This window comes from Bubalus bubalis, chromosome 18, assembly GCF_019923935.1.
Source record: "Bubalus bubalis isolate 160015118507 breed Murrah chromosome 18, NDDB_SH_1, whole genome shotgun sequence".
Taxonomy (NCBI): Eukaryota; Metazoa; Chordata; class Mammalia; order Artiodactyla; family Bovidae; genus Bubalus; species Bubalus bubalis.
This window is the reverse complement of record NC_059174.1, coordinates 52,055,901-52,075,755: the sequence shown is the minus strand read 5'-3', so window position 1 is coordinate 52,075,755 and position 19,855 is coordinate 52,055,901. Positions and strand designations below refer to the sequence as shown.

The window sequence follows — 19,855 nt, the reverse complement described above, 5'->3', positions numbered from 1 at the left end:
TCTCACCGGTTTCCCGGAGCAGGAGCAGCAGCAACGGCAGTAGAGGCAGCGTCGGCGGCGACAATCTTAACGGCCGGAGGGCTGCGGCCCGGGCCATGGGGGTCCCGGGGAGGGACTGGGCCCGGGCAGGGGCCTGAGGGCCACTCTGCGTGCGCCAATCGACTGGGCAGACGAGTAGGTGCCTGAGTGGCTTCGGCTGCCGGCCGGTTCCCGCGGCGCTCGGCTTTCTCGGCTCTGCTGTCGAGGTCCGGTTCTCGGGCTCAGCGCCCCTGGCCCTTAGATTCTTTCTGGCTTCGGACTTACTTACGTCACAGGATCCACCCCCTTCCTCCCCTCCTCGCGGAGCCGATCTGGCTCCGGCCACGCCCCCTCAGGCAGGTCAGACCCCGCCCCCTCCTGGGATTCCTTGTCTGTCTCTGCCTAGGATTCTACGCTTGCCCCGCCCCCCCCCAGCATTCCTCTCCCTCCCCTTCCCAGGATTCTACACCCGCTGCTCCCCAGGATTCTAATTTCGTCCCTCCCAGGACTCTCTGATCGCCGGCCTCCATGCCCCAGAATTCTCTCTTTGCCCTCTCCAGGCAAACCCCGCCCCTTAGTGCTATAGCCACGCCCCTTTACACCTAAATTGCCCTCGAGCCCCGCCCCCAGTCTAATGGGGCAAGTACCCCGCTTGCGACTGTCTCCGCCTCCACGAAGTCCCGCCCTCAGGCATGGCCCTGCCCATTCGTTCCCCCCGTAGTCTCCCCTGCCCCTCAGGAGTTCAGTTTGTCCAGGCCTCTGCCCCGCCCCCTTTAGTATTGGATAGGGCCATCTGGACACACATGCGTGAGGCACGTGGTTTCCTATAGACCCGCCCCTCTGGAGCCCCGCCCACATGTTGAGACTCCACCCCTTTCGCCGCCTGGCGTCTTCCCCCGTTCTCGCCCCGCGCTCACTGTCTTGACAGGTCTATCCGCATTCTCAGCCTATCCTCATCTCTTTCTTTCTTTCTTTCTTTTTTTTTTTTTTTTTATGAATTCCTCATCTCTTTCTAATCTCTGCCTGAGATTTTAGGAGTCACCGCTTGGTGTCTTTTTAGATTCCTGTCTTTTAGTGTCTCTGTCTTTGTGAGTCTCTCTGCCTCTTTTTCCGTCCCTGTGTTTATCTCTGGGTCTTTCAGTTTTCACGTTTCGGTGTTGCATCGTGTTTCTGGTCTCTTTCTTCCTGGTGGTCTTCCTATCACTGTCTCTATGTCACTTGGTTCTTGTCTTTTTTCATCCCTTTGACTCTGGCTCTGTCTCTCTCGCTCCCTGCATCTGTGTCTGTCCCTACCCCTGTCACTCTGTGGGTTTCTATCTCTGTGTCTTTCTCTGTCCCAGTGTTTCTCGGTGCGTTTCTGTGTTTCTTTCAGTGTCTCTGGTTTCTCTCTGCATCTCTCTTGACCTCTCTCCATCCCGCAGCCCGCTGCTCCTGCATCTGGTCCTCACCATCTCCTTACTGCAGCCTTCCGCCAGGGGGCAGCACAGACCGCTCCCAGCGGTCGGCTGGCCCTGCGGGGTTGGGCTACGGCCGGGCCTCCAGACTTGACTAGTCCCTCCCCGTGTCCTTGTCCCACTTCTCCTATCTTCCCAACCTCCTCGCGTCTTTGTGTCTTTCGCTCTGACTCGGCCCCTTTGTCTCTCCCCGGCGGCTCCCGCTTCTCCCCTCCTCCACCTACCTCTTCACATTCCTTGGACTGCCCGGGGGAGCTGGTGAGGCCGCCCAGCGTGTAGGGACGAGGGCGGCAAGCAGGAGGCTGAGGGAGACGATGCCGTTGAGCGCTTGAAATCCCTTGGTTCCAGTTCCTAGAAAAAGGAGCAGATCAGCTGGGGGCTGATGCTTCGTGCCCAACCAAGAGGACCCCCATAGACTTGCCCTCCCTTCCCACCTGCCACACACCTGAGTTTTCCTACCCAGAAGTGCAATATCTTAAGTAGTGGAGACTCTTACTGACTGGCATTCACATCTTGGTAATAATCCTGTTAATAAATGTATTTAGCACTGACTATGTGCCGGGTGCTAATCCAAGTGCGCTGTATTATCTCAAATAACCCCCCACAGCACCCTATGTGATGTGGAAACTGAGGCACAAAGAAAGAAGTGACTGGATCCAAAGTCAAAGAGTTGGCTACTTGTCAGTTGGTGGTGGTTTAGTCGCTAAGTCGTGTCTGACTCCTGCGACCCCATGGACTGTAGCCCGCCAGGCTCCTCTGACAATGGGATTCTCCGGGCGAGAATACTGGAGTGGGTTGCCATTTCCTTCTCCAGGGGATCTTCCCAACCCAGGAGTTGAACCTGGGTCTCCTGCATTGCAGGCAGATTCTTTACCAGCTGAGCCACCAGAGATGCCCACTTGTCAGTTAATTCCATACAAAAATCGCACGAAGGGAGATTTCACGATCCCCATTTCGCTGAAAAACACACAGAGCATAGAGTGATTATCTGCCCCCATGCCTCCCAGCAAGGAAGTAGCCGGCTAGGACCTTCCCATGGTGTGTCTCTCAGCCTGGCATGAGGTCAGCTGGACAAATACAGTCGTCACCCCCCCTTATCTGCGGTTTCAGTTACCCCGTGTCAACCCCAGTCCAAAAATATCAAATGGAAAATTCCAGAAATAAAAATTCATCGTTTTTTAACCATTCTGAGGCATGATGAAGTCTCGAGCCCTAAACATAAATCATCCTCTATCCAGTGCTTATACACTACCTGCCTTTGAGGCACTTAGTAGCCGGTTGCATTATCAGATGGACTGCAGTGGTGTCATGGGGCTGATGTCCAAATAACCCTCATTTTATTTAATAATGGCTCAAAGCACAAGAGTAGTGATGCTGGCAATTTGGACATTCTCTTGCTGTGTCTTATTTATAGATGAAAGTTTGTCACAGGGATGTGTATATATAAAAAAAAAAAAACCACACTGTATATGTAGGATTCAGTACAATCCACATATCCACTGGGGTCTTGGAATGTATCCCCTAGATAAAGGAGAATGACCGTAGGTGCCTAGTAAATTCTCTCTAGAACTCTCTGTCCTTCTCTCCCCAGTCTGGGGCCAGACTAGAGGGCCAGGATCTCTGGGGTTAGTGCCAAGTTTGTTACTGATTTGCTTTGTGAAATTCTGCCCCCTTCCCCCCTTCCTCGCTTGGACAAAATAACCAGTCCCCAGGGAGAGTTTCTCCAGGAAGTCCCCCCCTTAGCACCCACTCTTCTCCAAGCCTGTCAAGGAGTGTGCTCAACTGTCTCCTGGCTCTTCTTTGTGAGCTGGGGTGAGCCCAGGAGGTAAGCCCTAGTAGGCTGGAATTTCATGCCCCTAGTCACATGCATAAGGGGACTTGGATAAACCTGAGCACTCCCTTGTGTGTTTGTTGACAGATGACTGGGTGAGTCTCATACCTGGGGAGTTGACTTCCAGCGTCAAGGAGTCTCAGAGGTGACACTTTACTGAAGAGTCATAACCACTAGGAGGTAGGGGCACAGAGCCAAAGGCTTCCTGACGGAGCTAGGGAGTTGATGCTAAGTATTATATTTTACCTGCCCTTTAACCAGTCAGTCCTAAAGGAAATGTATGCTAAGTCGCTTCAGTTGTGTCTGGCTCTTTGCGACCCTATGGACTGTAGTCTGCCAGGCTCCTCTGTCCATGGGGTTCTCCAGACATGAATACTGGAGTGGGCTGCCAAGCCCTCTTCCAGGGCATCTTCCCAACCCAGGTTTTGAACCTGCATCTCTTATGTCTGCTGCATTGGCAGGCATATTTTTAACCACTAGTACTAACAGGGAAGTCCATTAAAGAAAACCAACCCTGAATATTCACTGGAAGGACTGATGCTGAAGCTAAAGCTCCAATACTTTGGCCACCTGATGTGAAGAGCCAACTCATTGGAAAAGACCCTGATGCTGGGAAAGACTGAGGGCTGGAGGAGAAGGGGGCAACAGAGAATGATATGGTTGGATGGCATCATCGACTCAATGGACATGAATCTGAGATAAACTCCAGGAGATAGTGAAGGACAGGGAAGCCTGGCGTACTGTAGTCCATGGAGTTGAAAAGAGTTGGACATGAATGAGCAACTGAACAATAACAAAACCTCTTCCATACTAAGCCCTTATGGTTCAGAGCGAGCCTGGCCCAGTCCTGGCCAATCAGAGCATTGGGTCCCCTGGCCTCAGGGTTTGGTTCAGGGATGGGGGTGGGACTCATTCCTGACCAATGAGAATTAGCCCTGAGATGTTTGCTTGAACTAATAGGGAAGGGACACCTCTTTTGATGATGGTTGCTAAACTGGCAAAACACTGGTTCTCTAGGTGCCTCCAGAGATAAAAGAAACTGCCTGTGTATGGAGGACAGGAGAGCTGAGAAATGGAACAGGCCAGCTTTCTGATGAGACTATTTAAGCCCCTGGATCCAGCTATGCCTGAAAGTAGTCAGTCTTTGACCTTCCTGGTTATATGAATGAATAATTTTCCCTTTTCATTTACACAACTTTTTTTTACTTCAGGTTTTTTTTTTTTTGTCATTTGCAACAAAACACACTTTTACTAATAAAATCTGTATGAGTCCAGAGGTGGCACAAATTCCAGTTAAGTTCCAAGGACAAGGAGTGTTGTTGTTCAGTCGTGTCTGACTCTTTGCAACCCCATGGACTGTAGCCTGCCAGGCTTCTCTGTCCATGGGATTTCCTAGTCAAGAACACTGGAGTGGGTTGCTATTTCCTTCTCCAGGGGACCTTCCAGACTCAGGGATCAAACCCAGATCTCCTGCACTGCAGGCAGATTCTTTACTGTCTGAGTCACTAGGGAAAATTTGTCAGAAATCTTAAAGATGTCCTGGCTTTGAAGGAGAGGCAAGCTTTGTTACAGTGCTGGAAATGAGAGAGGACATTCCAGGTGGGAGAATAGTAAATTCGCAAAGGCACAAGATGTGAGAGACGGAGCAGTGGGTATGTGTGAGGGGTGACATCTTAGCCTGTCCTGAATGCCAGGTGAAGGGTGCCTCACGGTCCTGAGAGCAAAAGGGAGCCACAGAAGGTTGAGGAGCAAGGGGAATCTACTCTGAATTTGCCTTTACTTCCTGGAGCCCCAGATCATGGTGGTTCATCACCCCGCACACCTGCTGCCCCTTCCCCCAGACCCTTGGCCAAGGTGGGAGGAGGGATCAGACTAAGGAGGGCACAGGCTGCCATCTGTATGCAAATTGCCTGGAATGCCATGCAGATGAGGGATCTTATGCAAATGTATGCCCTCTTGGGAGGCAGGCCAAGACCCTCCCCTCATGAATTTGGGGACCAGGTGCTGGGCGGAGCATCCCTTTCTCCCTGGGGTTCCCTCTCTCCCCTCCCCCAGCCATCTGTTCCCTCCCCCTCCAGCTCCCCAAATCCCCCCCTCCACCAATATCTGCCCTTAATGCGGTATCTCTCTCCACCTGGTCCCTTTCTTGCTTTTCTTTCTGTCCCTCCATTTTCCATGAGTGATAATAATAACAATACTAAATACATACTGAACACATGCTCTGTGCCAGGCTTTGCACTAAACACTTTTCACAGTTATCAAATTCTCCCAATCATTCTATGATTTCTCTGTGTGTCTGCTGAATTTTTAAAAAAGGATATTCCATTCTGGGTCGGGGAGGGAAGGATTGGGAGATTGGGGTAGCAGATGCAAACTATTATATATAGGATGGATAAACAACAAGGTCCTACCGTATAACACAGGGAACTCTATTCAATATTCTGTGATAAATCCTAATGGAAAAGAATACGAAAAAGTCTGTCTATATATGTAAAACTGAATCACTGTGCTGTACATTGGAAACTAACACAACATTGTAAATCAACTATACTTCGATGAAAAAAAAATGTGAGCTGAACGTCCAAGGGAAGGATGGAAAGATTGATGAAGCCTCAAGTATCTGAGAGTCCTTGGGCTTCCCTGGTGGCTCAGACGGTAAAGAAACCACCTGCAACACAAGAGACCCGGTTCGATTCCTAGGTTGGAAAGATTCCCTGGAGAAGGGAATGGCTAGCTACTCCAGTATTCTTGCCTGGAGAATCCCATGGACAGAGGAGCCTGGTGGGCTACAGTCCGTGAGGTTACAAAGAGTCGGACACAACTGACTGACTGACACTTTCATTTCACTTATCCGAGAGTCCTTAAGGTGACTCCTGAGGACTCTCGCTCTGCTTGGTGAGTCCTGTGTTCACGTCATGCAGGTGAGAGCCAAGGCCAGGGGGCATGTTTTGCTCCACCTGCAGGTGTGGCTGAATGCATTTGCCTCCCCCCGCCGCCCGCAGCCCTGGAAACTTCCGGATGTGGATCCTCCCTGCTCCCCCTCGACTCTGGGCGTGGAGACCACACCACACGGGAGGACAACAGAGCCCCGTGAACCCCCGAGCTCAGGCGGCAGAACTTTGATCATTTGTTCCCCATCTCAGTGTGTTAACCTGCCCCATCTCTCTTGTTTTTCACACTTGTTTATACATTTATTTATTTCTAATCTTTTGGCCACACCCGACGGGAATCTTTGTTCCCCAACCAAGGACTGAACCCTGACCCCTGTGTTGGAAGGTGGAGTCTTAACCATCGGACCACCAGGAAGTCCCTCCTGTTTGTTTTAATCTGACTCAGTAAATCATGGGGTTCGAGCACCTTAACTCAGCCAGTGTGAGCTCTTCTGTTCTGGAAATCTCTAAGCATTTGCTCAGTTGCCTACGAGGAGGCTCCCATAGCATCTCTTCAACTCCCCATGGCCACAGATCCCACTTGGTCCATCTGGTGGCTCAGTAAACTGAGGACAGAGGGGTGGGGTCACTGGCAGAGACCTCCCAGCATGCACTGCACAGGGATACTTGCTCCATCTCCTCACAGTGGCCGTCCACGGCTCAAGTGTGATTTATCTTTATCTGATGGACTCAGGGAGGTGAAGTCACTTGCCCAAGGTCACACTTGTCTGCCCCGCACTGCTTCTGAGCTGCTCTTTTGAAACTTTTTTTCCCCCTCCCTTTCTAACTGGAGTGATCTCTCTGAATCCCAGTTCTTTCTGTGTTTCTGTCTCTGCAGCCCTACCTCTCTGTATGGCACATTATTTTATTGTGCTCCACAGATACTGCATTTTTTTTTTTAATAAATTACAGGTTTGTGGCAACGCTGTGTCTATTGGTGCCATTTTCCTGACAGCCTTTGCTCGCTTTGTATATTTGTGTCACATTTGGTAATTCTTGCAATATTTCAAGGTTTTTCATTGTTCTTCTGTTTGCTATGGTCACTGATGAGTGACCTTTGATGTGACCACTATGACTCACTGAAGGCTCCGACGATGGTTACCATTTTTAACAAGAAAGTGTTTTGTTTTTGAAAGTGTTTCTTAAGCTACGTACTTTTTTTTTTTTTTCAGGCAGAATGCTATCGCATACTTGCTACAGTACAGTGTAAACGTAATATATGCACTGGGAAACTGAAAAATTTGTGTGACTTGCTTTATTGTGATCTTCGCTTTATTGCTGTGGTCTGGAATTGCACAGTAAATAGATCCAGGACATGTCTCTATTTGTCTGTCTTTGCCTCTCTCTCCCCACATCTCTGTCTGACTCAGTGGCTCTCTCTCAATTCTGAGCTGCCCCAGCCCATCCCTCAGTTCTCCCCCTTAGCCTCTCCGTCCTCCTTTCAAATGCCTCTCCCTCCCCTTCGGCAAGTCTCTGTTTTGCTGTTTCTGCCGTCCCTTCTCTCTGCCTAGATCCCTTCATGGGGGTTCCTCCAAGTTGTCCCTCCTCCCCCACCCCACCCCCCCCACCACTGCAGGCCCCAGGCTGTCCTCAGAGGAGATGCCTAAATCCCTAATTCCATCCACTCTACAGCTCAGAGAGAGCTTTTCCTCTGGATGTTTCAATTCCCTCTGGGCCTCTGGCAAGAGAGACTGGGCATTTTTTACTTAAGGGGACAGCACCCCACCTCCCCCTAAAGGCACTGATCTTCAGGGGCCAGGTTCAGCTCCCTCTGGACCCCCAGCACCTCTCTTCTCCACCTTTTTCCAGCTGAGTCACCCTCCATCCTTTCTCTCTCATTTCTTTCTCCATGACATCAGATTTCTCCTGAGGTCCAGCAAGGGGGTGGGAGAGCTAGCGGGCCCAGAGCACCACCTGCACCCCCCTTCCCCTCTCATCCCCTAGAGGATGCGGCTCTGGCCACAGGATGGTGTCCAGGTGACAGACAGCATTTATTCCAGACTCCAGTGTCCACAGATGATGGGGTCAGGGCAGGGGGCGGGGATCCAGTGTCAGACTCTGCAGCAGGACGTCAGGTGGGAGGGGGGGGCGACCAGCAATGGAGGCAGGAGGTAAAAATAGCCCCAGCCAGCCGACCCTCGAGCCTCGTCCCAGGCCAGGACTTGGGCTCGGGTCCAGGAGCTATTCTGGGGCCTGGGAGAGTCACAATCCTTGGAGGAAGGTCCCCTCCCTCCCAGGCCGCTGTGGTCCCTGCCCAGCCCACAGAGGAAGGAAGGGAGGGCCCAGAGAGGGAAGAGGAAAGGCCGGGAAAGTGGGGGCAGGCAGAGGTGTGAGCGGGGCTGGTTTTCTGATGCTCGCCACTCCAGGTTGGGTTCAATGACTGCCTCTGGGAAGGTCCTCAGGCTCAACACTGGGGAAAAGATGGGGAGATCAGCCTGGGCCCACAGCAGCTCTTCCACCCGCAGTGGTCCCCTCTCCCCAGGGGCCCAGGCCCTTACTCACCTCATCTCCAAAGCCCCCGCTCCCATGCTTGGCTCCTCCAGAGGCACTCCCCATGAGAAGGCCCTTCTGCTCCGGCCGCTGTGATCCTGAGTGGCTCAACTTGGGTTCCCCAGGTGGCCTAGTGGGAGGAGACATTGTGTTAGAGGTGGTCATGGCCAAGGAAGGAACTGGTGATGGGTGTGTTGGATGGGGACAGACTTGGCGATGGGTGGGTGGGAATGAGCTGGGGGTGAGGTAGGAGGTGGAAGTGGCCCTGGGGTCAGGGATGGGGTGAGGACATGCTTGACGCTGCTCTTGGATTTGGAGCTGGTGATGTCACTGGGATGGGTTTTAGGGAGGGCTGTGGGGATAGCTGGGCTTCCCCGGTGGCTCAGTGGTAAAGAATCCGCCTGCCATGCATGAGTCCCAAGAGAGGCAGGTTCAATCCCTGGGTCAGGAACATGCTCTGGAAGAAGGCATGGCAACCCACTCCAGTATTCTTGACTGGAGAACCCCATGGGGAGAGGAGCCTGATGGGCTATATGGTCTATGGGGTCGCAAAGAGGTGGACATGACTGAGGCGACTTAGAACACACACACGTGGGGATGGCTGTGGACTGGAGTTGAGGGTGGCTGTGTGGTTGTGGTTGGAGATAAGATTGGATGGGGATGGGTTTGGAGTTAGGAAAGGGATGGGGGGATGTGCAGGGGGGCTTGGGAAGGGGAGGTGGCTGAAGCTGTGTTTGGTTACTGGATATGCGCTGGAGCTGAGGGTGCGGCTGGGGGATAGGTTGGGGTTGGAGAGGAAGCTGGAGGTATAGATGAGGTTACTTTGGGATTGGGGTGGGTGTGGATCACAGGTGGGGATGAGATTGGGGATGGGGTTAAGGTGAGCTTGGGGTGGGCTGGGAGTTGGTTATGGGTTGGGTGGGGTTGAGGAGAGGGGAGGGGACGGTCATGGTCCAGGTCGGAGGTTGGAGATGGGATGGCATCTTATTTGCCGATGGAGCTGGGGTTGGGGCTGTGGTTGGTTTGGGGCTGAGGTCGGGGTGAGGTCAGGGTTGGGGTAGAGAGGTCCGTTTCAAGGTTGCAGGCCACTCACGGAGACCCCTTCTCGCCCCGCTGGCAGCAGCCGGGCCGCCCCTTGCGTCTCATGCAGTAGAAGATAGCAACGACGAGGAGCAGGAGTGCCACGCTGATGGCCACGGCCATGACCGCCACGCCGGCCTGGGAGGTCTGGGGGGCTACTGCGGGGCAGGGCAGAGGGGGAGGGGTCAGCCAGCAGCCCGCTGTCTGCCCTGCACCCGGTGTCGGTCCCACCACGGTGGTTACTCACCGGTTCCAAAGTGGAAGACATGGTGGGTGTTCCCGAGAGGGTTGGAGGCCTCACAGGAGACGCCGTCTTGGCTCAAGGCACTGGTCACCTTCAGGGTCAGGGAGCTGCTCACCCAGCCCTGGCCCCCAGGGGCTGGTTCTGTGGGCTGTGGAGGCTCAGGTCAGGCCCAGGCTTTTGAGATCAAGGGCTCAGGGTGTGGGCAGAGATGAAAAGGAAGCGGTCAGTGGAGGTGGAGGGTGGGGAGGACATGATCCGTGGACCACTGAGCCGGCTGGGATTTGGGGAGGGTCAGGGAGGGTCCCTTACGCTGCCGCCCAACTGGTTCCAGGTGAGTTTGGGCTTTGGGTAGCCTCGGGCATAGCAGATCAGGGTGACTTCATCTCCTTCAGTCCAGCTGCCTTCGGCCTTGGGCTGAGCCTCCTTTGCCTTTAACTCTGGTGTCCCTGTGGGTGGTGGGGCGGGAAAGGGGGTGAGATGTAGGCACCTGGGAAAAGGAAAGGAGGGAGAGAAAAAGAGGAGAGAAGGACCAGCCGTGGACCCATCTCATTTGTCCTGGCGCCCCACATCCCCCCATACTATCCCCATCCCAGCCTGCCCACACCCCAAACCTTGAACCAGCAGCCTGAAGCTCCGGGTGCGACTCAGGAGGGGGATCCTGGGCATGTAGGCCTCACACGTGTAGGTGCCGGCGGAATCGAAGGTGACGGAGTGGAGGGAGAGTGTGGGGTCCTCCCCCATGGGTGCTGAGTCCTGGGTGGGGAGAGAAAAAGCAGGCACCAGCTGGCTGTGAGAGGCAGGTAGGGGTTGATGGAAAGGGGAGGGTCCCATGCTGGGGAGGGACGCCTTTCCCTCTCACCTTGGTCCAGTATAGGGTCGGGGTGGGCAGGCCTCGAGCAGAGCAGGTCACGGTTGTGCTGTTATGCAGAGGTAAGGAAAGCTCCTCCCCTGTGCTGAGCTCCAGGGAGTCCAGGTCTGGAGTGGGGGGAGCAGAATGTCACCTTCCCCGGACCCTCACCCGATCAGTTAGGGGATCCCCAGGGCTTTTGAGGAGGGCAGACGTGAATGGACAATCGTCAGCAGAGAATGCCAACTTCTCCCCAGCTCCATGAGCTCTCCACTCTCTCATCTGGGCCCTTGAGCCCAGATCTAGGAGTCTGACTCCAAAGTACATGCCCACCGGGCTTCCCTGGTGGTCCAGTGGCTAAGATTTTGTGCTCCCAATGCAGGGGGGCCGGTCGGGGATCTAGACCCCACATGCCACAATGAAGACCTGATGCGGCCAAATTAAATAAATAAAACAAACACTTAAAACAACAATAACAACAACAAAAAACCAAAATACAGGCCCACTTCGACCACCTGCCTCCAGAGCTGACATCTGAGCCCAGGGTTAATGGATAACCTGGGAGGTGTTGGGCGCTCCTTCTCTGACTACCCCTCAAACCTTGGCCTTCTCTCCTCCACACGACCCATTTTTTTCCATCAAGTCTTTCTCTGCTCTGTCCCCCAAATGAATCTTCTCACTTCTTTCCATCTCTGATCCTGGGGTCCAACTGCCTTGAACACTGCAGTCACGTCCTCACAGGTCTCTGTACTGGGCAGGACTCTTGTCCTCTCTGGTCCATTCTTTGCTGAGCAGCCAGAGGGATCTTTTCTTTTTTAAACAGGGAAAGTGTAGTTGCTCAGTCATGTCCAAGTTTGACTTAAAAAAAAATTGTTTTTAAAATTTATTTATTTAATTTTGGCTGTGTTGGGTTCTTTTTTTAAAACAAAACAAAACAGCCCACTCCTCTTTTTTTTTTTTTTTTTTGTAGTGCCCAGGCTTCTCTAGTTGCATCACGGGGCTTAGTGATGGCATGTGGGAATCTTAGTTGCCCACTCCTCTTTTTTTTTTGTAGTGCCCAGGCTTCTCTAGTTGCATCATGGGGCTTAGTGATGGCATGTAGGAATCTTAGTTCCCCAACCAAGGACTGAACCCAGGTCCCCTGCATTGGGAGTGGGGAGTGTTATCCACCGGACCACCAGGGAAGGCCTCCCAAGGGATCTTTTCAAAACACACTGGTCAGCCCTTGCCTCTGCTTAAAATATTGCAGTGAGAAACAAAACAAAACAAAACAAAACAAAACTCTGCAGTGGTTCCCCAGTATGGTGGACATACAGGCCTCTTTCCTTGATGAAGCCAAAAAGTCCTGCCTGGTTGACCCTGCCCACTGCTTCAGTCTCATCTCCCACCTTCCCCTCTTGCTCCCTGAGCTCCGGCTACCCTGTTCTTTCCCTGTTGTTCTCCAATATGCCAGTGTGGGCCTCAGGGCCCTTGCACGTGCTGTTTCTGCAGCCTGGAATGCTTTTCTTCTGACTCATCATTCTCTGGTTCCATTCTTTGGTTTCCTACACATGATCCCCTTCTCAGAGAGGTCTCTCTGACCCTCTGTCGTGGACACTCAGATTTCCCCTTTGGCACCAAAGGATTTTCTCCCCAGCTGTTGAGAAGGCCGTCAGCTGTCAGCCCTCAGCTGTCAGCCCTCTCTGGAAACTGCCTGAGTCACAGAGAGAGCCCCTGGCTCAAGGTCGTGTCCCCTCCTTCCCTAGACAGCCCACATCCAACGACAGGTTGACGTGGATGTACAAAAGATCCAGCCCCTGTACCCCAACTGGGGATCTCTCAGCTTCTAAATGCCCTATGAGCATGTAGAGGTCTTCCTTAGGCTGAAGCCCAACTTCCGCCTCTGCTGCATCCTGCTTCCTTCCCTCATCACCCACCAAGAGGTGTGGATCCCGGGGCACTCCCCATAAATTTCCTTCCTGCAGTCAGAATCTGCAGCCCCCAACACCCTCCATGGAAAATAATCTCTGCTCACCGCACCAGTTCCTTATCCCACTCCTCTGCGTTAGTCTCTGTAGAGGCAGGACTGTGACTCAAAATGTGTGTTCAAAAAAAAAAAAAGTGTGTGTTCAGCGTTTAACATCTGTCTCCCCTACTGGACCCTGGAGCTGGGTATAGGCTGGGGCTGCACTCTCTTGTTGACATGTGGCACAGGGTCTAGCCCCAGGAAGGGAGGTGACAGGAATGCCCAGGAGGGGACAGGGCCTTTGCTCAGGGCTTGTGTGCAGGCAGACCAAGAAGGCTTCTTGGAAGACTGGGACCCGAGAGATGGGTTGGGATTGGACGGAAGAGAAGATGGGGAGTAAAGAGGAGAAGAGCCTGGGGTGTGATGGGGAGAAGGGTCCGCCTAAGGTGAGGCCAGCCGGGTGGGTCTTGAAGGCTGGGGTGAAGCATGTGGGTCTTGTCCCCAGAGGACTGGGGAGCCACAGCAGGTTCTAGGTAGGGGAAGGTCAGGTGTATGCCTTGGAAAGGGGTCTCTGGCTGCCTTGTATGGGAGACTGGAGGGGCTGGGGGCATCGAGACCAGGCTGGGCACCACAGAAAGGGATGGAGACAGGGCTGTGGGGGGGGTGGCGAGGGTGAGGAGTTCGCTGATGCCAGGGCCCCCTCCCACTCCGGGGGCTCTCACAGGCCACACGCAGCTCCAGGGTTTTGGAGAGCTCCGCATCCTCGGGGACGTCGTAGTCCTCCACCCTGCAGCCATAGGTCCCGCTCTGGTTCCGCTGTACCCTCTCCAGCGTCAAGTTCCCCTCAAGACTTGTTTTTAGCACATCCTCCTGCTTGTCCTGGGGGAGACCAGGAATGAGGAACCCTGTTCAGGAGCTGCTCTGGGCTGGCAGGGTCAGGTTAGGTCCAGGGTCACCCAAGCCAGGCATCAAGGTATGTCAAGACTCTCACAAATCGGGGAACAGATAGCTCCTGGGTCATTGATCACGTGCCTTGCTAAGCCAGGGGTCAGAAGTTGGTGCAGACGAGTAGATCACAGAGGTCAGGGGAATGAGGGGGTGGGTTACCTGAAGCCGGAAAAACGTGTACTCTGGGGTGGGACTGCCGTCCCCCTGGCACAACAGCTGGACAGAGTCACCCTCACGGACCCAGCCTTCAGCAGTGGACTGGCTGCCCAACCAGAACAGCACGCGCTCTGTGGGATCTAAGGGAAAGGGCAGACTCATGGTCAGGGTCAAGGGTAAAAGGCAGGGCTAGGTTAAGGGGGAGAGGCCAGCACTGCAGCAAAGGAAAGGGCTATGGTTGGCCAAAGGTGAGAGGGAACATCTTTTTTCTTTTTTTGGCCAACCTTAGTCCTTTCTTTTGCTACAGTGTGGGTGACAGGTCAGTGTGAGATTTGGGGGGACCCATTTTGGGGTGGAAGCATGGGGCACACGGTTAGTCCTGAGACTCCATGGGGTTCAGGTGTTATGCGGGGAGTCAGAAGTCAGGATGGGGCTCCCGCTGGCACTCGAGGTCAGAGGTCAGAGGCGAGTACCCACTTCAGCCTGAGGTAAGGGGGCGGAAGGCCTGGAAGGAGTGGGGCAGGTCAAGAGGTCACCTTGGAGGGTCAGGCCTCCTCGCGAGAGTTCCCGGTGGGGGCAGCCAGGGGCCCGGCTCGGACTCACAGTGTAGGGTGAGGGAGAAGGAAGGACCGTCCAGGCGGCCGTGCTGGCCAGCGGGCAGGTAGTAGTGCACGGAGCAGTGGAAGCTGGCCTCCCGGTCGGGCTTGTGGAGCCGCAGGTAAAGGGTGCTGGTGAGAGAGAGCAGGCCGGAGGCCTCCCGGACGGTGCGGGTGGTCATGTAGCCCTCTGCGGGAGAGGGCGGCGGGGAGGCGGTCAGCCAGCCCGGCTGCCGCCCAGCCCCAGCCCGAGGTCTAGCCAAGCTCCCTCAGGCGCCACTCACCGGAGTTCACCTCCAGGGGCACGGCCAGGGGCTGCCCGTTCCGATACCACATGATCTGGGGGGCTGGGTTCCCGTTTCGGCTGCTGCAAGTGGCTATCTGGGACAGACACAGACCCACACCCACACTGGGCTGGGAGCCAGGACCCTGGAGTCTGGGTCCCCCTCCCTGGAGCGGGGTGGGGACCAGACCAGACCCAGACAGACGAGTCCAGCTCCCAGCCCTCTCCTCCCGGGAGACCCAAGGTTGGAACTCCCGGACCCCTACTCCTCAGACTGGGAAGCCCAAGGCCCCAGCCTCTCCCGACCTTGGGCTATAGGAGCCCAGGACCCCCTCCTCCCCTCAGAATCCTGGAAGCAAGGTGTGGCCCAAGGTACCTCCTGGGCAAAGTCATCCATCACAGACAGGATTCCTTTGTTGGGGGAGACCTCCGGGGCCTCTGGTTTGGCTGCGGGAGGGACTTACAGTCAGGAGCTGCTTCCCGGGGTTCTCACTTCCCTGCCCCTTCCCAGGATGTGTGTGTGTTGTGAGTGGGGGGGTGGTGGTCGGAGGGGAGGCACAGACACTCACCAAACACGTTGAGCCTGGCGGTGGCCTCAGCGGTGCCGGCTGCCCCCGCCTTCACCACGCACACGTAGTCGCGCTTGTCGCCCACCTGGGCCTCAGGCAGCACCAGGCGCCCCCGGGAGTCCAGCTGGTACGGGGGGCTGCGGCCCCGAGAGTTGAGCTCTTTGTCCCGGAGCTCGGAGCCACGCAGCTCGGCCGAGGCCAGGCGGTGGCGGACACCGGAGCGGTCGACCTGCGGGGGCGGGCGGGGAGCATCTCAGCGAGAGGCTGCCTGGCCACGGGCCCTCCTCCGTGTCCCCTTTCTCGCTGCCGCTCCGCTCCGCGGGTCTCCTTCTCTCACGTTCTCGCTCTCTCCGGTCCCTCCGTCCTCTCTCAGCTCTCCCATCCCCGCTCCCTGTCTGTGGTCACCTTTCCCTTCTCTGGTTCCCTCTTTCGCCATCTCACCATGCTTCCACCTCTGTCTCCCTTTCCTGCCCTGGGTCTCCTGTTTCTCTTTCTCTTTAGTCCCATCCCCGGGCTCCTGCCTTCTGGGTGTCTGCCTCTGAATGTCCCCTTTCAAGAGCCAGGGGACCTCTTTCATTCTAGCCTCAGCTGTGCCCGGACACCAGGGTACCCTGGAGAGGGGCTTCCCCTTGCTGGGCCTCCATTTCCCCACCTGTAAAATGGAAAGGCAGCTTGTGGGGCTCCTAGGGGCTTTCAGGCTCGGATGAGGGGATGAACGTTTGCAGCCCCAGTGCGCCCTGACTCTCAGACCCCCTCTGTCATGCCCTTGTTCCCAGCTCACAGCACTCACCAGAAACCATTCCAGCATGAAATAGTCATAGGTCCCCAAGGGGCTGCAGTCCAGAGTGACAGACTCCCCCCTCATCACCTCCACCAGGGGGGGCACAGACAGGCGGACCTCAGCCTTGGAACCTGCAGGAGGGTGACTGAGCTCTCTCCCACTGCCACCAGGAGGCAGAGCTCTCTAGGTCCCCCGTCCTCCTCCCTCAGACCCAGGGGTCCAGGCCCCCAGGCCCTCCTCCCCCAGACCCAGGGGTCCAGGCCCCCAGCCCCTCCTCCCGCAGACCCAGGGGTCCAGGCCCCCAGCCCCTGCTCCCTCAGACCTAGGGGTCCAGGCCCCCAGCCCCTGCTCCCTCAGACCCAGGGGTCCAGGCCCCCAGCCCCTGCTCCCTCAGACCCAGGGGTCCAGGCCCCCAGCCCCTCCTCCCCCAGACCCAGGGGTCCAGGCCCCCAGCCCCTCCTCCCCCAGACCCAGGGGTCCAGGCCCCCAGCCCCTGCTCCCTCAGATTCAGCTCCTCTCTCCCTTTATCTCTCATTTCTGCATCTCTAAGCTTCAGATCCCATCTCTCCGTTCACTTGCAGAACTGAAGACTCCTCCCCTGGGCCACACAGGGCCCCAGTGGCCTCCATACAATCTGCTTGGGCTCAAATCCTGTGTGTCCTTGCTTATCCCACTAGACCAAATGCCCCTTGAGGGCAGGGCCTTGGCAGGCTCATTTCTTAGCCTCCAGCACTTCACCTGGGGCCTGGCACAATGAGATGGATAATCGTCTCCATCTTAGTTACCTCCTCTGCGTGTGTGTGTGTGTGTGTGCGTGTGTGTGTGTGTGTGTGTGTGTGTGTACGTGCGTGCCCCTCACCCTGCGTCTCCGTCTCTTAGTTTCACGGTTCTCTGCGTTCCTCTCAGTCTCCGTGTTGCCCGGCCCTGCCCCCTGGGTCTCTCCATCAGGAGCGGGGGGACTGGGGCTGGGCCAGAGCTGAGGCGGGATGGGTGTGTGGGCGCAGTGAGGGGGGACAGGGCTGGGCAGGTTTCAGGAATGTGGGAGGGACAGGCTGGCTCAGACCTGCCCGAGCCCCCTACCCGCGCCTTGGCCCATCTAACTCTTTGAGAGAAGCAGCAGCATGTGCCTCTGAGCAGGACAGGGTGGAGGCCCCAGATCCTGGGTCCTGAGGGAGAAGGGAGCGGAGGGCCAGGACTCCCGTCCCAGGATCCGGGCAGGTAGAGGCGTTCACATTAGGAAAGCGAGCTCTTTCAGTCTCTGGGCTGGCATCCTGGCCCGGGCTCTCAGTTCTTAGAATCTCCCTTCCCTTCCCTGCCCAGCCTGGCCCAGCTTTGCCCCTGGGGACCCACTGTTCACTATGCTTGTGCCAGGGCCCTGGATTCCCAGGCACCCACCTCTGGCCTGGGCCTGCCCCATGGGAGGGAGTGTGGGGCCAGGCTGGTGCCCAGGGCTGGGTCCGAGCAGTAGAGACAGCAAGGATGGTCGGAGGGATCTCTCTCTCCCCCAGTTCTCTCTTCCCCCAGCCCCTGAGGGCCTCTACCTCTCCTCCAACCACCACGCAGGTGCGTGGCTTTATCTGGGCCCCTGGGAAGGGGGGCTCTGTCACTTGGAAACACTTAGTTCCGCTGTCACTGCCCAGGGGCTGGGCTCCAGCCCTTTCTGATGGAGCGAGAGGCGAGAGGGGCGGGTCCTTTAGAGTCTGGGCTCTAAATCTGAATGGGGGGAACCCGCAATAAGGGTCCCTGACCCTCTCAAAACTTGACAACTTTTGAGCGGGGAGTTCCGCTTTGGTCTCTTCTGTCCCCGGGGAAAAGGAACTCCGGCCACTGGAGGCCAGGACCTCTGGGTCCGGGGGAATAGGGGCCAGGCGGGTGTGGGAGCGGTGGCAGATCCCAGCGTCTGAGGGGGCAGGGAGCGGAGCGCCCGCACTCCTGGGTCCAATGGCTTCTCAGATCGCTTCTAATACACAGCTGAGGATCCCCAGCCCTCTGTCTGGCTGTCGCTAGATCTCTCACTGGGAGGGGTACCCCATATCCCTCCTTTTCTGGGGTCCCTGGGGTCGGTGAAAGCCCCTCCCCACCTCCCGTCCTCTCCCCGCGCCCCCCAGGCGCGCCCTGCTCTCAGCCCAAGCCATACCTGGGGGGGCCGCCAGCAGGAGCACGAGCACCAGCAACCGCGGGGCCCTACGCGCCCCAGCCCGCGCGTCCGGGGGCTCCATGTTCAAGGCGGCGGCGGCAGGGGCAGAGACTGAGCCCGGGCTGGGGCTCCTCGGCCGCCGGGACTGGAGAGAGGAGGCCCCGCCCCAGGCAGCCCCGCCCCACCCCGCCCTCCTGGTCTCCTCCTCGTCCCCCTCCAAACCCGGGCGCCAGGCCAGGACCTCCCACTGCCCGGAGCCGACCTCCCAGCGCTCAGCCGGGAGCCAGGCTCCCCGCCCCCAGGCCCCAGGGTGTCAGGCTTCAACTGACCAGCGCCCCTGGCGGGTGACCCGACCAACCAGTTCGGCCGGTGTCCAGAGCAGGGGTTCTCCCTGGACTCCCGCGGATCATCTCCGCCTCATTCTCACTGGCGGGACCCGTTCCCACCCCGGCCGGTGACCTGGGCTCCCCTCGTCGTTTTCGACCTGCTGGCCCGGGTCCAACCAGTGGCCTGCACCAGCCTCTCCCAGTTCAACCAGCAATCCCCAGCCTCCCCAGTGGCCAGTGCGCTGGGCTGCTTTCCTGTCTGACCAGTGGCCTGGAACCCACCTGGTTCTAATGTCTAATGGTTCTAAAGTCTGATGGTTCTAATGTCTGATGGTCTTCAACACCCAGCTCTGCCCAGGCCTCTGAGATGCTGGCGGGGGCGGGGGCTGTGGGGTGCTCTTCCCTTAGCTCTCCTCCCTAGGGCCCTCCCTCTCTTCCCCCCTTCCAGGGAATCCTAGGAATGCCACCCCCCTTCCTCCCTTTCTCTTCCCTTCACTCCCTTCCAACTTTGGGGGGAGGGGAAAAGAATCGGGGTTGACAGGTGAGTGGGGGTGGGGAGGAGGCCTGGGCACCTGAGGGAAAAAAAGGAGGAGTTCCGCCATGGGTCACAAGTAAGGGTCACAGGTCAGACTTGGGATCACAGATCAGAGTGTCCAGGGCTCCTTACAAGGCAGGCCTGGCTGGGACAAAATTCCTAGATGCTGGCCAGAGGATGGGGGTGGGGTGAGATTTCACTGGTTACCCGGGAGAAGCTAGCCCTTCACACTGGCTAGTAAGGGGCAGCTGGTCATGCTGGGAGACTTTCCCCAGGCCTCTGATCAGATGTGGGGGGTGGACGGGCAGAAGGGGGACCACTGGTCAGGCACCAGGGACATCTTAGATTGTAGGTCAGCGCGGGGGTTATTGGTTAGACTGGTCAAGGCTCCTTTGTCCACATAGGAGAGCGATTGTTATAGTTGGGAGAGGTGACCTTGTAGTGTTAGCTCCCCTTCTCCAGGAAGCCCTCCGTGCTCTCCTTGGCTGAGTCAAGTGCCCACCTCTGGGCTCCCCGACCCAGCCCTGCCCATTCTGGGTCAGTTCTGTCTGGGGATGAGTTTGTCTCCCCCACTGGACTGAGAGCCAGTAAGGGAAGGGCCAGGGCTGCTGTGGTCACTACTGCATCCCCAGTACTGTCCAGCCCAGGCAAGACATGGAGCAAGAACTCAGGAAGGTTTGCAAGG

General features: G+C 56.5%; 2 protein-coding genes across 3 annotated transcripts in view; both read right to left on the bottom strand.

Annotated features, from left to right (window-relative positions):
- Positions 1 to 315, bottom strand: part of NECTIN2 (nectin cell adhesion molecule 2) — a 32,900-nt gene extending 32,585 nt beyond the window's left edge. Inside the window, exon 1 of one of the 2 annotated variants that reach the window (XM_006067543.4) lies at positions 7 to 315. In XM_006067543.4, coding sequence (XP_006067605.3) covers positions 7 to 97 — 91 coding nt within the window. In that variant the 5' untranslated portion in view covers positions 98 to 315. The remainder of the gene's footprint in view (positions 1 to 6) is intronic. The other variant, XM_006067545.4, reaches the window with a different exon arrangement.
- A 7,890-nt stretch (positions 316 to 8,205) lies between these two features.
- On the bottom strand, positions 8,206 to 18,465 carry BCAM (basal cell adhesion molecule (Lutheran blood group)). Its single transcript, XM_006067546.4, has 15 exons — positions 18,310 to 18,465; positions 16,182 to 16,303; positions 15,392 to 15,620; positions 15,199 to 15,269; positions 14,824 to 14,920; positions 14,547 to 14,729; positions 13,947 to 14,083; positions 13,562 to 13,718; positions 10,907 to 11,022; positions 10,659 to 10,800; positions 10,357 to 10,493; positions 10,051 to 10,195; positions 9,817 to 9,961; positions 8,736 to 8,853; positions 8,206 to 8,643 (listed from the first exon to the last, which is right to left on the bottom strand). Exons 1-15 carry the CDS (start codon positions 18,389 to 18,391, stop codon positions 8,638 to 8,640), a joined length of 1,887 nt encoding a protein of 628 aa, XP_006067608.4. The 5' UTR covers positions 18,392 to 18,465; the 3' UTR covers positions 8,206 to 8,637.
- Positions 18,466 to 19,855: the final 1,390 nt, after the last annotated feature.